The sequence below is a fragment of the Vulpes vulpes genome, chromosome 2, assembly GCF_048418805.1.
Source record: "Vulpes vulpes isolate BD-2025 chromosome 2, VulVul3, whole genome shotgun sequence".
Classification (NCBI taxonomy): Eukaryota; Metazoa; Chordata; class Mammalia; order Carnivora; family Canidae; genus Vulpes; species Vulpes vulpes.
Window position 1 is genome coordinate 41,469,308 of NC_132781.1, and position 19,971 is coordinate 41,489,278.

Below are 19,971 nucleotides of genomic sequence, written 5' to 3' on the forward strand. Positions count from 1 at the left end.
TTTAAATTGGAAGGGAAGAAGTAAAATGGCCTCTGTTCTTAGATGACAGAATCTTATTTGTAGAACATACACATGCACCTATTAGAGGTAATAAATTCAGCAAAGATCTAGGATACAAAATCAACATAAAAATCAGTCACATTTCTAGACACTAGCAATGAACCACTTGAAGAGGAAAACAATTCTACTTATGAGAGCATTAAAAAGAATAAAATACTTGGGAGTTAACCAAGATGGTGAAAGCTTACACAATGAAACTACAAAACAGTGTTACAAGAAATTAAAGACACAAATAAATGGAAATACATCCCATGTTCACTGACTGGGAGACCTAACATTGTTAAAATGTCCATAATGTCCAAAACAATCTACAGATTCAATGCAATCCCTATCAAAACCCCAAAAGCATTTTTTTGTAGAAATAGAAAAACCCATCCAAAAATTCATATGGTATTTCAAGGAATAAGAAATAGCCAAAGCAATCCTGAGAAAGAACAAAGTTGGAAGACTCCTATTTCCTGATTTCAAAACTTACTATAAAGCTACAGGAATCAAAACACTGTGGTACTGGTATCAGAACAGAGCTATAAGCAGTGAAACAGAATAGGAAGTTCAGAAAGAAATCCTCACATATAGGATCAAATTATTTTCAACTAATGTGCTAACACCATTCAATGGAGAAAGGACAGTTTTTTGAACAAAAGGTGCTAGGAAAACTGAATATCCAGATCCAAAAGAATGAAGTTGGACCCTTCTCTCCCTCATATGTAAAATTTAACTCAAACCAGCTCAAAGATCTAAACAGCTAAAACTATAAAACATTAAAGAAAATCTTCACAACACTGGATCTGGCAGTTTCTTTTGGATATAATAACAAAAAAGCACTAGGAACAACAACAAAAAATGAATACACGGATTTCGTCAAACGAAAAACCTTGGGGCACCTGGGTGGCTGAGTGGCTGAGCATCTGCCTTTGGCTCAGGTCGTGATCCCTGGGTTCTGGGATCAGGTCCCACACCAGGCTCCCTCTAGGGAGTCTGCTTCTCCCTTTATCTTTATGTCTCTACCTCTCTCTGTGTGTTTCTCAATAAATAAGTAAAATCTTTTAAAAAAAGAAAAAAGAAAAACTTTTCTGTGTCAAGTGACACTATCAAGAAAGTAAAACAGTCGACAAAATGGGAGAAAACATTTGCAAATCATACATCTGATAAAGGATTACCATCCATGACCTATCAAGAACTCCTACAACTCAACAACAACAAAAAATAAACAGCCCAATTAAAGAATGGGCAAAAAACTCCAACAGACACATCTCCAAAGAAGATATGCAAATGGCCAATAAGCTTATGAAAAGATGATCAACATTGTTAGTCAGTAGGAAAATGCAAATCAGGGCACCTGGCTGGTTCAGTCAGAAGAGCATGCAACTCTTGATCTCAAGGTTGAGAGTTCGAGCTCCACGTTGGATGGAGGGACTTCTTAAAATAAACTTAAATTGTTTTTTAAAAGATGCAAATCAAAACCACAATGAAATACCACTGAACACAAGAAATTTCTAGGACCTAAACAAAAGTCATATATACATACAATGGAATACTGATTCAGCTACAATATGAAATTCTGATCATGCAACAAAATAGATCTTGAAACATTTTAATGGCATTAGCCTGACATATAAGGTCAAATATTGTATGATTCCACGATATGAGGTGCCTAAAATAGGCAGCTGAGAGAGACGAAGAATAGAATAGAGGCTACCAGGGGTTAGAGATTGGGGGAATGAGAAGTTAATTGTTTAACGTACAGAATTAGACTTAAAAAAGTTCACTAATAAATAATGGTGATGGTTGCAAAACACCATGAAGGTACTTGATGCCACTGAATTGTACACTTAAAAAAGGTTATTTTATCACAATATAGATAAGTAAATAAAATTTTAAAAGCTAAATTCGCATTATTTTGATCCAGTTCCCACTTTGGAACTTCCTTTTATCAGCCAAAAACACTACTTTGTATATCTCACCTTTACCCCTAAACTTTTCCCTATTGCCTAAAGAATAGTTTCAATCCCAACTGTCTCACAGTATCCTCCAGACTGTTCACATCTGCCTCTTCATCCTCATTTCTTATCAACACCTGAATAAATCTTCAAGTCTCTAGCTAACTAACTTTTCTGAACATCCATTTTCTTGATCACCCAGACCTGAACAACTCTAAGTTCTATTCTTATTTCAAGCTCAACTAAGGTTCCACACCTCTTCTTGCTGCACATATAGCCTGCATTATTCTCCTAGTGGACAGGTACTCTGGATATATAGCTTTGCATCCCTAAAGAAATAACTGGAAAACCTAAGAGAGAGCAGTCTAGGCCATCCTTGACTCCTCTTCTTTCTCCTAACTCCTTCATTCTTGGTTCCTGGAGGATACAGATGTATTTCTCAGGTTCTCTTGCAGTTAGATATAGCCATGTGACTAAGTTCTACCCACTGGAATGTGAAAGTGTGCCATTTCTAGGCCTGGCCCATAAAAAGCCTCAGCATGATTTCCCATGTTTTCCTTTCTGGCCAGCAGAATAGGATCAACTTCCATAGAACCTATGTTTTAAAAATGGCAGTCTTTGCTGTCGAAGGTCCTAAGAAACCACAAAGAGGAGGGGGGTATCCTACAAAGCTATTCAGATCAGCAGCTCATTACTGTTTCATAAGTATAATAAAGATCTATTGTATTAAGCCATTATACTACCTTCCTAGTAAAATAAAAACACAGTAAAATAACAAAAACTATAAACTAAAAGAGAGAACCTTTTCTCACATATAGTTCACATATAGTTCACAATGTATAACTGAGCCCAGTCCAATATGCTTAGGGTTCTATTTGTTTGTTATTTGCTCTTTGCTTGCTATATAATAAAGAACTAAATGATTACCAATGCCTAGGAGGAGATCTGTCACACTGCCAGTCTACTGGCTTAAGTACTGAATTCTTAAGTAAGAATTCAGGAAGCTTGGGGATCCCTGGGTGGCTCAGTGGTTTAGCACCTGCCTGTGGCCTAGGGTATGATCCTGGAGTCCTGGGATTGAGTCCCGCACCAGGCTCCCTGCATGGAGCCTGCTTCTCCCTCAGGCTGTGTCTCTGCCTCTGTCTCTCTCTGTGTCTCTCAAGAATAAATAAATAAAATCTTTAAAAAAAAAAAAAAAAAGAGTTCAGGGAGCTCAGTATACTCATAGGAGACTCTCAAGCTCCTACAGGAATTCTCAAGAGCTACAAGAATAGTTCTAAATGCAGTTTTAAACATTTACATTAAATTCTGTACCCTGGGATCCCTGGGTGGCGCAGCAGTTTGGCGCCTGCCTTTGGCCCAGGGCGCAATCCTGGAGACCCGGGATCGAATCCCACGTCAGGCTCCCGGTGCATGGAGCCTGCTTCTCCCTCTGCCTGTGTCTCTGCCTCTCTCTCTCTCTCTCTCTCTCTCTCTGTGACTATCATAAATAAATAAAAATTTTTAAAAAAAAGAAAGTTGTTTAAATTCTGTACCCTAAAGAAATGATACACAGTCTTCTCCAGTAACCACAGAATTTTTTCCCCACAGAATACTTTTTAAAACAAATATGTACTACCATTTTCTAACCACAATTAAATCTTTAAAAATCACCAAAAAAACCTAACAATTTGGAAACTATAATAGATTCTTCTAAATCAAGTTTAGTATCATAAAGTAAGAGACTAATAGACAAAAAGTCCATAGGTGAATAGAGAAACTGGCAAAAAAAAAAAAAAAAAAAAAAACTAAATAAATACAGGAAATCAATAGACATGCAAAAGAAAACATGCAAATGACCACAAAACAGAAATGATCCTGAACCTCACTAATCAAAAGCAGTAAAATGAGACACTCTTTTTCATGTCACTAAAGACTGAAAAACATGTGATCATGGTAAGAATGTGGGAAAGCAGGCATTCTAAGTCATATTAGTGACATGCTACAAATATTGGAGAATGTAAATCTAAGAATAACTATTAAAATTTTTAAATACAGGGTTGTTTGGGTAGCTCAGTCAGTTGGGTATCCAACTCTTGATTTCAGCTCAGGGCATCTCAGGGTCATGAGATCGAGCTCCATGACAGACTCCACTCAGCAGGGAGTCTGCTTGGGATTCTCTCTCACCCTCTCCCTTTGCCCTTCCCCCTGACTCAAGCACACTAGCTTGCTCTCTCTTGCACATGTGCTTTCTAAAATTAATAAATAGGGATCCCTGGGTGGCGCAGCAGTTTGGCGCCTGCCTTTGGCCCAGGGCACGATCCTAGAGACCCGGGATCGAATCCCACGTCAGGCTCCTGGTGCATGGAGCCTGCTTCTTCCTCTGCCTGTGTCTCTGCCTCTCTGTCTCTCTGTCTCTCTCTCTCTCTCTCTCTCTGTGTGACTATCATAAAAAAAAAGTAAAATTTAAAAAAATAATAATAAAATAAAATAAAATTAATAAATAAATTCTTAAAAAAAATTTAATAACAAAAAAAAATTTAATAACAAATCCCAGTTTTGGAATTCTAGTCTATAAAATCAAAAGCATCTGTTAACTGGGGTGCCTGGGTGGCTCAGTCAGTCAAGCATCTGCCTTCAGCTTGGATCATGATCCTGGGGTCCTGGGATAGAGCCCTGTGTTGGGTGAGCAAAAAGCCTGCTTCACCCTCTCCTGCTTCCCTGGCTTGTACTCTCTCTGTCAAATAAATGGATAAAATCTTTTAAAATATTAAAATATAAACATTTATTAAAAGCATCAGTTAACAAAAATATATGAACATATTTACTTAAGAATTAAATGTAATGTCAAAAATTTGAAAAAAAAAAATCTAAGTACCTAAGTATTCATCCATTCACAGTGAGGTGGTTGAGTAAATGAGGCTCATTAGTGTAACAGAATATTACCTAACACTTAAAGGAATGTGTTAGATGTCTACCAACTATTTTGAAGAACAGCCAAGATACACACTTAAGTAAATAAAGCAAGATGCAGAGTAATGTGTATATTATGATTTCATTTTGGGGTGCCTGGCTGACTCAGTCAGTGGAGCGTGTGGCTCTTAGTCTCAGGGTCATGAGTTCAAGCCCCACACTGGGTGTAGAGAGTACTTAAAAATATATATGACTTCATTTTAAAATATAACCATCACTGCCCTATGTACGTATATATATTTTAATTTGAATATTTGTATGAGCAAGTAGATACGAATGGAAGGATATGTATAAACCAACCATTAATAATGGTTAGCTCATAAGTAATGTGACTAGGAAAGAGTGAGAATACATAAAAAATAAATGAATAATGCAATTTTTAATCCAGAAATATTTTAAAATCTAAAATTTTTAACCTAGAAAATTACTAAGAAATATATAAAAGTCTATTTCAAAAATCTTGAGACATTCTGGGTACAAATGTCACATATTGTGTGATTCCATTTATATAAAATGTCCAGAATAGGCAAATCCATAGAGACAGAAAATAGATTCGTAGTTATCAGAATCTAGAATAAGGAGTGACTGATAACAGATATGAGGTTTCTTTCAGGGACAACAAAAATGTTCTTAAATTAGATAGTGGTGATGGTTGCACAATTTTTTGTATATGCTAAAAACCAGTGAACTGTATGTATGCTTTAAAAGAGTGAATTTTATGGTATGTGAATGATATCTCAATAAAATGAATAAATAGAATCTTGGGTAGGAGCAATATGACCAAAAAAGCTAGGAGACAAAAAGAAAAAGAATTGGCTACATACAAATTTTAAATATCTAAATAGCAAAATCTAAAACAAAAAAACCTATAAAGTTAAAAAAAAGAAACCAAGCAAAAAGTGTACATACAAATCAACAAAGAACAAACTATTCAGTGGAAAAAGAGAAATTCATAGAAGGTATACAAATAACCAATAAACACTTGGAAAGATGTAGTTGTGATCATTCGAATGCAAATTACTTAAGAATAGTATTGAATTTATAGTAGCTTTTTAGCTGTTTCTTTTCCCAATAAACAGAACCCCCCCCCCAAAAAAATTACTCTTTTGACAAGGCTCCAAGGCAACCTAACATGAAAAACGGTGTCCTCACAACAGAAGATAGAGGCTACAGATCAAAGAGGAGTACCAAAGCATCACAGACTCTAAAGGATTACCTAAGTTCACTTATTTAGCCATCTATTGCATAAATTCCCTATCCAATATTTCTACAAATTATTGAATCATTCTGCTGATTCTGAACATCTCCATCCACAGGCAAATCATTTCATGGGCAGGAGCCCATTTCATGTTCACTCAATTAAGAGTATTTCTCCCAAAGTGGCAGGCAAGCAAGCAATAAACAGAGTATTACAAAAACAAACTGCATACAGAAATTCAAATAACACAATATTAACACCCTACACTGCTCTATTTTATTTTAAGGATTTTCTTTATTAACTTATTTGAGAGAGTGAGAGAACACCCGAGAAAGAGCATTAGCAGAGGAGAGAGGAGAAGCAGACTCCCCATTGAGCAGGGAGCCTGACGTGGGGCTTGATCCCAGGACCCCAGGATCATGACCTAAGCCGAAGGCAAACGCTTAACCAACTGAGCCATCCAGGTGCCCCTACCCTACTCTATTTTTTAAAAATTACAAGGGCTCCTTAGAATTAGCAGTTGTTTTAATACCAATTTCACTTAGCATATGTGGTATCCTACACCCTCCTAATAAAATGCTATGAACACTGTTCTAAAATATCTAAAATGAGTCACTAAACAATTTCATCAGCACCAAGCAGATACACATCTAAGTATATGCAAACAACACAACACAAAAGTGATGGATTGTAAGAGAGCAACCCTTGCTGTAACTGTCAAAAAAGCTACTTGAGCACTAGCAGAAGTGTTGTTTAGTCTTCTCTGGTAAAAGAATGAAACTAAAGAATTGTTTTAAATCTTTTTTCCCTCCAAATAAACCTGTGTATGAGTAGGTCTCTGCCAAAGCCAGCAAACAAACAGACCTAATGTGATAATTAGAAATGGTCCCCTGAAATACTGTTCTGACAGAACACTAAGCCTAAAAGTAATCCACATCTTGATTAAAATGGACTAGATGACATCTGGACAGAGTGGAAATACTTGTGTTTCCTCACCTTATTCATGTTGTTTTCATCAACTACATCCTTGGATATATCCTGAATTATTTCTGGACACAAGATAAGGAGAATGATTTGCAGTGGCCAAACTGCTGCTTTACGTTTGGTGCTTTCAGCAAAACCATCCACCAAGTCAAACAGTTTTTCTGCACACTCTATGTAAAAAATACAATTAAATGATATTACTATTATGAGAAGAAAATCTCTGGCATTAAACTAAAAGCTGCCACTATCCAAAACCCAAAGGTCACAGTTTTAAATGATAAACCTAGAAGTTCATTTAAATAATTAAATTCATTCAGGTAAGCAGGCAAGTATTGTCTTTGTATTGAAAGAACTATCTTGATCCACCCTAGAAAATGTCACATTTCAGAGCAGTCAAACTCGTGTTTAGTTTCAATGAGCAGGGCCTTATGCAAAGTATGATGTATGCAAGAAATAAAGACTGGACAGCTTCCCGAAGGGTATCATCAAAGCTCTCCAGGAGTTTGTATTCTCTGCATTACATTTGTGTCTCAAAAATTCTAGTTAAAGATATCACCACTTTATACAAATCTCTCTAAATACAAAATGAAGCCTCAGGACACAAAAAAAAGTACTTCTCTACAAAGAAGAATCATCAAATATCCAATCTACAACTCTAAAGATTAGAGCTTCATTCCAAACTTCTTTTACTATTTGCTCAAAAGGAAAGGAAAAGGACTGAGGGAAATTTTGAAATATAAGAGAAAAATAGTATTTCCTACTTGACATCAGCTGACAAAATGTAAAAGCACCTAAATAACAAAAATAACCTGGAAAATGATAAGCTTTTACCTCATAAGTAAGAGTTTAAAAGATGAATAATCTTATCCTTACCAGCCATATCAGTCTGTGGAATCTGGTACAGCTTTGTAAATTCATCTGGATAATTTTCTACCCAGTTCCAAAATGCCTACAAATAACAAAACATATGTTTTTATATATAAAGCACAGATATTTTCAGAATATAAATAAATGTCATACTTCTAATTTCCTTTGTAAGAATATTGCAATGCATTCCTAAATATTTACGTGAAACTATCACTTTTACGTCGTGACTTATGGTTCAAAATAGTAAAAATAGCATCATTTACAAACAAAATGTAATAAAATTTTAATATCAAAGATGTTATAACTTACTTTTTCCAGGCTATTTATAACTGCTAACTGTGCAACCTTCTTTAGGGCTTTAAATTTAAATGCAGTTTCTAGGGGAAAAAAATTTTTTTTAATTAACTCTAAAATTGATTAGTTAACACAAATTCACAACTACTCATAAAAACAAACAAAACTTTCCTTCTACATACAAATTTTTGTTCTAGCATTATTTGTAAGCAATGTGAAGGTAAAGATAATATAAACCAAAAACTCACTGGTTATGTTCACTAAAGACAAAACTCAATAAAAAGCAATTATGCATTGAATTTCAAAGATTCTTGTTTTTATTTTTAATAATTTGTTTTTAAAGTATAAAACACACAGTCATTGTAGAAAATTCAAAGAATACACAACAATCTAAGGGGAATTTAAAATATCATCCATGATTCCACCATTCAGAATCACAGGTCTGATGAACTTCTTCCATCCCTTTTCGTAAGCATGTATAAGACAAATATATTTACCATGGCTGAGATCATAAAGGCTAAATCAAACCTGTTTTCTTCATTTTACGTAGTATCTCCAATTTATTCAGTATCATTAAAAATTCTTCATACATATAATTGATGACTCTAAATACAAGAGTAACTATTACTTAATACTTACAAGTCAGGTATTTTCAATCTAATATATTTCTTTTAAAATCTTACTATTTTCAGATATTATAGATGAGCAAATTGTGTTTCTGAGGTTAAAGATCTAATTAACTACTGAATTGGGTTTCAAAGCCACAGTTTGTTCAAGTACGCTCTGGTGTCTTTCAGAATATTTAAGTCCGTATATTAAGTCACTGGTTATTTAAACATTTTCCAATTGTACAGTTAAGATATTTCCAATATTTCATTATTATAAATAACACTAACAAACACTTTTATATAAAAATCCTTTCCATATTACTGTTCATTTCTTTAGGATAAGATCCAGAAGTAGAATTATCTGGTCAAAGAGATTAATATTTTCTCTTGATAAACACTGTCAAACTGATTTTCAGAAGGACTGGGCCAAATGCCACTCACACAGAGCAGCATATGAAAGTAGCCTTATCACATTCGTATCTCATTAAACACATTTTTGTTTTTATTTTGCTAATTTGTTCAAAACACTGGACTGCATTTTTTTTTTAAGGTTTTATTTATTTATTCATGAGAGACAGAGAGAGAGAGAAGCAGAGACACAGGCAGAGGGAGAAGCAGGCTCCATGCAAGGAGCCCGAAGTGAGACGCACTCAATCCTTGGTCTCCAGGATCACACCCTGAGGTGAAGGCGGCGCTAAACCGCTGAACCACCCGGGCTGCCCTGGACTGCATTTTAAAAACAAGACTAAACATCACTCCGTATGAATATATTATTTTTTATTTCCTCCTTCATCTATGTGTTGTCCCCATCTACAAAAAGACTTATACCTAGAAAAGATGACCCTTCTATAAACTATTTTACTGGTAACAGTCCCTTGGAGAAAATACCTATGGACTTTGCTTGTTTTAATTGAGTTATAATTAACATAACATTATATTAGTTTCAGGTATACAACATAATGATTCGGTATTTGTATATACTGTGAAATAATCACAATACGTTTAGTTAACATCCATCACCATACATAGCTACAAATTTTTTTTTCTCATGATGAGAACTTTGAAGATCTACTCTCTTGGCAACTCTGAAATACACAATCCAGTATTATTAACTATAGTTGCCATGCTGTACATTATATCCTCATGAATTTTTATAACTGCAAGTTTGTACCTTTTAACTCCCTTCACCCATTTTGCTCACCCTCCCATCCCTTGCCCCATATCTGGCAAACACCAATCTATTCTATCTATGAGCTTCAGTGTTTTTCTTTAAAAAAAAAAAAAAAAATTCCACATATAAGTGAGACACAGAGTATTTGTTTCTCTGACATATTTCATTTAACATAATTCCTTCAAGACCTATCTGTATTGTTACAAATAGTTATGATTTCTTTTTTATAGCTGAATAATGTTCCATTTTAATTTATATAATATATTCCACTTATACATAAATACATGTTTATATATAAACATAATATATAAAATATTAAAAGATTACTTTTAAATATATATAAAAACACATACGTACATGTTAAATATAAATATCTTACACCTTCTTTATCCATTCATCTGTCAATGGATACTGAAGTTGTTTCCATACCTTGGTTATTGTAAAATAATGCTGCACTATTCAATAATGAACACCAGGTGCATATATCTTCTCAAGTTAATGTTTTCATTTTCTTTGGATAAATACCCAGGAGTGAAATTGCTGGATCATATGGTAGTTCTACCTTTAATTTTTTGAGGAGCTCCCAAACTATTTTGCTTGGCAGCTGTGCCAATTTACATTCCTACCAACAGTGTACATTCTCACCAACACTTATTTCTTATTGTTTTGACAATAGCCATTCTAAGAAATATGAGGCGATACCTCATTGTGGTTCTGATTTGCATTTTCCTAATGATGAATGATATTGAACAAGATTCATGTACCAGCTGGCCACCTGTATGTGTTCTTTGGAAAAGTATCTATTCAGGTCGGCTGCCCATTTTTTAAAGTCACAATGTAAGGTTTTTTTTGCTATTGAGTTGAACAATCTCATATTTTGTCTTATCACATGTATGATTTTCAAATATTTTCTCCCATTCAGTAAGCTGCCTTTTCATGTCATTGATGTTTCCTTTGCTGTGCAGAAGCTTTTACTGGTGTTGTCCCATTTACTTATTTTTGCTTTTGTTGCTCCCTATAGACTTTTAATGAAGGGATACAAGTACCTTCTATATTTATATAAATATCTAAGATAGAGATGAGTCTTCGAGTAATAAAACTATCAAAACAATTTAAATGTCATTTTTTTTTCTGGACTTGGAAATGACTAATTTGCTAAGTTTTAAAATATATCCCTCTAAATTCTTTGTTCTTGCTCTCCTTTGATTTTCAAATAATGGCATTATATTTCACAGTGTTCTAGAGCCTTTTTGCCTTCCCATGTTCATTAACTTTACCCTTATAACATCTTAAATGTGTTACACATGGTAATTTATTCTCAGTTCCAATGTATATGCCTTTTATTACTCCAGTTCTGTAAGTTTCTGACTGGACAGCCTACCCATACCTCAAAGGCAATAGATGTAAAACTAAATTTATCATTTTATTGGCTAAGCTCTTTACTGCTATCAACCTTTCCTTTATTTTCCTGCTTGAATCAGCTTGCTCTATAATATTCTCTTTAACCTCACATTTCTAAATTAATCATCAAATGCTAGGTGATGTATTTTATGAATTTAGTGTACTCTACTTCCGAAGTACCACCCTACCAATTTGGGGTGGGGTAGGGTGGTACTCCCTACCAATTGGTCTCCACCCTACACCATTCCATCCAGACTAGCTCTACTCTCATTTTTCATTCACGTTACTAAGTCCCAGAACTTATTGTAACCTTCTGCTATCCTGCAAATTTCAAATAAAGTGGTATGCCTAAAATAAAATACTGATCCCACCTTAAAGCCTTTCCATCACTTCCCATGGCCATTAAAATAAAGCCCTATAACACATAAGCACAATGTGTAACAGTTGGCTCTAGGGACAGGAAGATGTGATATGAATCTTACTGTGCCACTTACACTAGCTCTCTGACCCTGGAAATGTTACTTTTGCCTCAATTTCCTCATTTACACAAGGAATGATATTACTACTATCTGTCTCATAGGATTCCTGTGAGGATGGATGATAAAAGGCATGAAACTGCATAGGATAATGTGTGACACATACTGAAAATACAACAAATGACACCATGCTTTTATTAACACAATCTGGCCTGCTCTTGTACCTCTGTATCTTGCTCTTTTCCTCTTAACCACTCACCCCCAAATTCACACCTCTTCCGGCACTATATGCTCACCTTACTTGAGTTTGCCATATTACTTTGCAAATAATTTGGTGATAATATTTGTCTCATAAGCCAAGCCATAAAGGGAGCTTTATTACTCTCTGGTTTTTGTTTTGTTTTGTTTTGTTTTGTTTTGCCCTTTGTAAACCTAGTACTTAGTATGGTTTCTTGCACACAGTTTCTTAACAATGCTGTAAATTTTAAAGTAAATTTCAAACACATTACTGGGATACCTGGGTGGCTCAGTGGTTGAGCATATGCCTTCAGCTCAGGGCGTGATCCCAGGTCTGGGGATCAAGTCTCGCATCAGGCTCTCTGCAGGGAGCCTGCTTCTCTCTCTGCCTGTGTCTCTGCCTCTCTCTCTCTCTCTCTCATGAATAAATATATAAAATATTTTTAAATAAATAATAAAAAATAAAACACATTACTAATTTCACTATTCATATTACAGGAAGTTTCCACTCCTTTCACCATTGTCACCTACAGCCATCTTTTGCTGGCCTAGATAATACTGGCTTTTTTATACTTTACACATTTATCAGTTATACTCTAAATTTATGTTCATGAGGGGGCTATATTCAATGGGAATGACTTACCACAATAAAAAGAGACATTTATTTACACATTTAATTTCTCTTATTTGGCATGGAGAACCATTTAATTATTAGATTAAACATTTCTTTAAAAGAACTGATTTTTTTAAAAAGATTTTATTCATTTATTTGACAGCGAGAAAGAGCACAAGCAGAGGGAGTGGGAGACAGAGAAGCAGGCTCCCCACTGAGCAGGGAGCCTGATGCTAGGCTCCATTCCAGGACCCTGAGATCATGACTTAAGCCAAAGGCAGACAGATGCTTAACCGACTGAGCCACCCATGCATCCTGAAACCTGATGTTTTACAGAAGTACCTACTCATGTGCAACTGGGACTAGGTTTATTTCTGAAATGTCACTAAACAGACATGAAAAATCACAAAACACTTATATTTATTAGATTTTATACACAAGAGAAAAATCTCTAAATTTTATCATTCTTATCTTAATTTTAATGATAAATACTAAGATCTTAAAATTTTAACTGTGACCTAAGTTGTGGTTTATTATAGTCTAAAACAATTGCTGTCCACTTACAGTAGCTAAAATGATCCATTTTACTTCTTTATTAACGTTACTGAAAGTGATTTAATTGTTGTTTGATCATAATGGTAATGACTTAAAATGGGTAAAGAAATAGAACACAACCTTATAGCACTGATCTACATAGTCTTTTTTACACATCTCTAGGGAAACAAGTTTAAAGTTTAAAGCAAGTGTTAAAAAAAAACTATAAACAAGGTATTTTGACAATTACACTGCAAAACTGTTGAGTTTCTCAACTAAATCTTCTTTTAAGTCAGACACTAAAATCATTTTTCATAATTCCTTAATCAATATACAAAGTAAAATTTAAAAAGTGTAAAAAGTGTGCATCACATACTATAAGGTTTCACACTTAAATTAGCCAGGATCCAACAATACACAAAACCAAAAAAACAATTTTTGTGAAATGAATTTAGGTATTTATACTCAATAATGCTCACTGATATTTGATTTATATTAATATTTTCATGTTTACCACAAATATTCTCAATTCATTGTGACTTTATTTTAATCAAGATAATAATCAAAGCATTTTCCAAAGCTTTAAAATCACATATTAATAGGTGCTTGGGTGGCACAGTCAGATGTCCAACTCTTGGTTTTGGCTGGGGTCATCATCTTGGGTCGTGGGATTAAGGCCATGTGAGGAGTCTGCTTTGGTTTCCCTCTCCCTTTCCCTCTACATCTCCCCCTCCCTTCCCCATCTCCACTCTCTTGCTCTCTGAAATAAATAAATCTAAGCATTATAATGTCCCCAGATGGGATTATAACTGAAACATTCACTGAAAAGGTAAGAGGCTTTGTAATGCTGCAAAGTCAATCAGGAAGACAGTAAAAGATCTGAAAACACAAATGTCAGAAATGAGATGCTTGTCTCAATTCCTCCTCTTATCATAAAATCACAATCTTCTGGTTCCATTCTATGAAACTTTGATATCCTGCTAACTCTGCTTTTAGCAATAGAACAGCTAAACAGGTAACTTCTATAACCTATAACTATCCTTAAGAAATGAAATTCTAGACAAATTAGGTAACAGCACCTGTATGTTCTCTTTGCTAAAACAAAACTTGTAGTTGAACAAAATTTCCATTGCCAAGATTTAAGATGCTCACTATTTTTTTGTTTTCAAGGGCTCAAATATTATTGAACCATTAAGCATTATTGTCTATTTCACAAGGACACTTGCATTATAAAATCCACTTTGATATTCTAGTTCAACACAACTGGTACAATTCATACACCGAAAACACTGGTTTTTCAATCAGTCATTAGTTTCAGACATATCATACATTTAAACTTACCCTTTAGAAGTCGTTTTAATTTCGCACAATCCACATTGATATACTGTAACAATTCTATATCATGAACATCAACATTGTCTTCTGAACAAACCGTCAATTCCTGTAACCTGAAAAGTAAAAACCAAAACTAATTTATCTTAAGGAAAGTTCAAAATTCTGAACCAAACAGATTCTTCTCATACCAGTGATTAATTTTTTTAGAAAAAATATACATATAAAAATAAAACAATAAATATTTATTATAAAATTTAAAGGTACCTTGCTAATTCAGGGGAGATGATGACAGAAACCAAGATAATTCAGTAGATTTCACTGTGCATACATAAGTCATGCTATATGCCTTAAATATATATATATATAATTTTTATCTAAACAACAAAATCACAGCATGCAGAGAACTACTGAAGTAGACGTGTAAGTATGATATACTAGTCTCTGTGCTATGTGTATTTTTTGAAATTTTTCTGTAATGAAAACACTTATTAACTTCTGATTACATCAACCAGACTTCAGAAACATAAATGACATTTTATCTACATTTACAGGATTCATTTACTTCATATTGAAAAAAATGAGTAAGCCTTTTACTCCTTACACTTTTCACAATCTGTATGTTTATGTGATTATTTCATTAATGTCCCTCCCTCACAATAGAACTTATTTTATAAAGGCAAGATCTTTCTAAACCCTGAATTTCCCTTATATTAAATATGAAGCTATCACAAATGTAGAAAAATTTAACATGTAAAAAAATATTTTTTTAACTAATAAAAAAATTCCCTTAAGTCTGAATACAATTTTTCCTCCATTTTTCATTAACAACCACAGAAGTCAGCTTTTCACTTGATCTTAGCCAAAAGGCTGAGAAGCGATAGAAGTCAGCTTTTCAAAAGTTGGTATTGTTAATCTATTGAACCGTGCTTCCTAAAGAGGCATATTCGTTACTTCAATTAATAGATACTAAAAATGTAAGCAGATGAATGGAATTATTAACGTTTACAAATGCAAAGAGAGACAGATACGGTGAAAAGCATAATCTACAAAATCTTAGCCATAATATTAACTTGGATTATAGCCATTTTTTTCTTAAAGATCTTATTTATTGATTTATGAGAGACCGAGACATAGGCAGAGGGAGAAGAAGGCTCCTCACAGCAATCCTGACGTAGGACTCAATCCCTGAACTGGGATCACACCCTGAGCCAAAGGCAGGGTGTGGCTCAACCACTGAGCCACCCAGCCATCCCGAATTACACCAATTTAATGTAGTCTAAAACTGACATTAACCATATTAAATCTTCAGTTGCTAAAAATGAAATTGATTCAACTTCTTCCTTCTCAAGTTCCTTTTTCACTCACTTTAGCCTGCAGATGTATAGCTAACATTAAAATTAGTCTAAGCACTTACACTAAAGCTCTTCATATCATCAGGGTGAGAAGGCTTAGCAGCTCACACTGGGAATGACAAGGTCCTCAATATTGACTTACATGCTAAAAATTCCACAGCTGCTGCAAAAAGCCTAGCAAATACGGAATATGATTTCTTCAGAAACACAACTTAATAAATCAGCAAAACCAACTTTTGAGAAGCTAATTCTTGTGGGCATTTTTGAAAAATAGAAGTTTAATCATTTTAATAGTCCAGTATTTCCATACGGAAGGGGTATTTTGTGAGGCTTAAACATCATTTCCAAAGCATAGCAATCAAAGGACAGTTGGAGCAAAAGAAGTGGAAAACTTATTAAAACATCTAGAAAGGGGGTCCTCCCCAGGTGGCTCAGCGGTTTAGCGCCTGCCTTTGGCCCAGGGCATTATCCTGGAGTCCCGGGATCGAGTCCCACGTCGGGCTCCCGGCATGGACCCTGCTTCTCCCTCTGCCCCCCCCCAAATGTCTCTGCTCCTCTCTCTCTCTCTCTGTATCTCTTATGAATAAATAAAATCTTTTTAAAAAATAAATAAAATAAAACATCTAGAAAGACCAGGTAAACTGAACCACAAAAAAAGGTATTTAAAACGTACAGAAATAAAATAAAAGTGCTTGGGTGGCTCAGTCAGTTAAGTATCCAACTCTTGATTTCAGCTCAGGTCATGATCTCAGGGTGGTGAGATCAAGCCCCCTACCTCAGACTCTGCACTCAGTGGGGAGTCTGCCTGAGTTTCTTTCTCTCCCTCTGCCCCTCCCTGCCTTTCTCACTCTCTCTCTAAATAGAGGGAAAAAAAGGGCACCTGGGTAGTTCAGTGGTTGAGGGTCTGCCTTTGGTTCAGGTTGTGATCCCAGGGTTTTGGGATCAAGTCCCCATCAGGCTTTCGGCAGGGAGCCTGCTTCTTCCTCTGCCTATGTCTTTGCCTTTCTCTCTGTGTCTCTCATGAATAAATAAATAAAATCTTTTAAAAATTTTTAAAATTAAAAAAAGAAAAGAAAGAAAAGAAAACAAACACCACCCTACCCAGGTACAGAAATGAAGAGGAACCTGAAAACCAGAGATGGTTTTGAAGACATGGTCTGAACTTGCAACAAAGGAAGCACAAGAGCTAGGTTTTTTCCTCTCCTTAACCTAGGTGTTTGAGGTTAACATCTACACGGGACTAGATATAAAGCCTTATACCCCAATAATGCAGAGGGTGGAAATGCGGCCCTGAAAAAAAAAACAAAACACATGACTAACAAGAACTAGAACTATGCAATTCCTTAAAAGAAAGTTGCACAGAGAGAGACAGAATGAGAAGAGTAGAAGGAGAAAAAAAACCTACTAGCATAAGATATCTGTCTGCTCTGGCTGTTGTGGGTAGGGGAAAAGTCACCCAGGGCTGTTACTTTATATGGGTTTGAAGTCCACATTTATACTATCCATACAATCTAGGGTGAGAAATTAACAAAAAAAAAAAAAAGGCCAGAGCTGGGCACTTAGTAAAAGAAAATGCAAAAACCATCACTAGGACACTCCCACAGTTCCAAGATACAAGAGATTCCCAAAGAAAATACAGATGTGCATTAAAGATGAATTTGCAATCAAAGTTTACAGAAGAGAGGAAACCATTCACTATGAATGAGAATTGGCACATACAAGCATATGAGATTATTTAACAATCTTAAGAGAATGTTAAATAAGTATGTTCTAAATGATTACAGCCATATAAAAAATTTTAAACTATTAAGAATAAGAAACCATAAAAAAAAATCCAGTAGATCTATGAAAGAATCAAATAGAACTTTTGTGGCATCTGGATGGCTCAGTCAGTCAAGGTTCTGACTCTTGATTTCAGTTCAAGTCATGATCTCAGGGTTCTGAAATCAAGCCCTGTGTTCAGGTCCATACTGTGCATAATCTGCTTAAGACTCTCTCTCTCCCCCTCTGCCCTTCCCCGCTTGACTCTTCCCTTATACCCCCTTCCCCCTTCTCTAAAAAGGAGGAAAAAAGAATCAAAGGAATTCTTAAAATCACTGAATCTGGGGCACCTGGGTGACTCAGTGGTTGAGCGTGTCTGCCTGTGACTCAGGGCATGATCCCAGGGTCCTGGGATTGAGTCCCACATCCTACTCCCTGCAGGGAGCCTGCTTCTCCCTCTGCTTGTGTCTCTGCCTCTCTCTGTGTATCTCTCATGAATAAATAAATAAAATCTTTAAAAAAAAAATCACTGAATCTTCAGCTTCTGGTAATATGTCAAATCAGATATTCTGCAGGGCCTTCCCACTACATAACAATTAGATCTAGTACAATTATATAGTAATTCTTTTTTTTTTAAGACTTTATTTATTTATTCATGACAGAAGGTAAGGCAGAGACACAGGCAGAGGGAGAAGAAGGCTCCACACAAGGAGCCCGATGTTGGACTCCATCCCAGGACCCCGGGATCACTCCCTGAGCCAAAGGCAGACGCTCAACCACTGAGCCACCCAGGCATCCCCTGTACAGTAATTCTATGGAGATAGCACCTCATCTTCTACATAAAAGAATACTATGGGCCACAGAACATTGTATACTTCGGCAGAAGTATACCTAAGGTCTGTAGCCCATATTCCCCCAAAAAACATCAAAGGCCAGAAATATCAAAAGCTAATGTTAATCCTAAAAGAGAAACATTTGTGGACAGGTAGAATAGTCACAGAGTAAATTTTCATTTATGTCAGATATATGTCAGATATAAAATCAATCTTCAGAAAGAACTGCCATTCTAGGGGTGCTTGGGTGGCTCAGTCAGTTAAGTGTCTGCCTTTGGCTCAGATCATGATCCCGGGGTCCCTGCTGATCAAGGAGTCTCCTTCTCCCTTTCCCTCTCCGTCTAACTCGGCTCCTTCCCCCTCCTCCACTCATGCTCTATCACTCTCACACAACCTCTCTCAAAGAAACAAATAAAATCTTACCAAAAAAAATGGGGCATGGATGGCTCAGTCAAGTATATGCCTTTAGCTCAGGTCCATGATCCTGGGGTCCCAGGATCAGGCCCTGTGGCAGTCTCACTGCTCAGCAGGGAGTCTGCTTCTCCCTCTCCTCCTTGCTCATGCTTCATCTTGCTATCTCTGTTGCTATCTCTGTCTCCATCTCTCGCAAATAATAAAATCTTTTTTAAAAATTAAAATTAAATTAAAAATAAAAATTAAAAAAAGAACTGCCATTCTACTTGCTTGTATATTTTAAGTCACCTAATGCTATGACAGGAATGTCATAAGATATCTACATCTAAATTAAACCATCATAATGGCCTTTTAGGTGAGTGGTCCTCTAACAAGATCAGCTCCAATTTCTGGAACAAGCTACATGAAATGCATTTGTCTGCAACATATTTCAGAGATCCCATTTCTGAGCAGTCTGTCCCCTGTATTCTGGAGATACTTCTCTCTGGAAACAGTGAACTAGGTTCAGGATACACACAAAAGTCTATATTTACATGTGTTGATGCTGTAAAATCCTATAAAATGAAATCTTTGATGACTGGAAAATTTCTAGAGTTTTTAAAAGGTGGCACATTTGCTGTGTTTTATGAAGCAACTCACGCTTGGATAGACCTAAAAATATTTTATTATTCTGATAATTTTCTACCATCAATGTAAGATTATTTCAAATAGTAAGCTGGTGTAGTAGTCACTTAAATGTTTTTGTCTTTTGTCTTTTATAATTTTCACACTTCCTATTCCCTAAGTGCCGGTTACCTTGCTACTTCAACTAGTTTAATATTACTCAGAATATAAAATGTTATCACTCAAAAGATTTCTTGAAGATATGGTTCTATTGTATAAACATTACCGAACAGCATCAATCATATTTATACCATCAAACAAAATTTAATTTTTTTCAC

The 19,971-nt window shown here is 35.3% G+C and overlaps 1 protein-coding gene across 20 annotated transcripts in view; it reads right to left on the reverse strand.

Moving 5' to 3' along the window:
* NF1 (neurofibromin 1) overlaps positions 1–19,971 on the reverse strand; it is a 264,921-nt gene that overhangs the window by 176,052 nt on the left and 68,898 nt on the right. For all 20 annotated transcript variants that reach the window (XM_072747755.1, XM_072747756.1, XM_072747766.1 and 17 more), the window contains exons 5-8: positions 14,677–14,783; positions 8,311–8,378; positions 8,008–8,083; positions 7,147–7,304 (exon numbers count right to left, since the gene is read on the reverse strand). In XM_072747755.1, the coding sequence (XP_072603856.1) occupies positions 7,147–7,304; positions 8,008–8,083; positions 8,311–8,378; positions 14,677–14,783 (409 nt within the window). The remainder of the gene's footprint in view (positions 1–7,146; positions 7,305–8,007; positions 8,084–8,310; positions 8,379–14,676; positions 14,784–19,971) is intronic.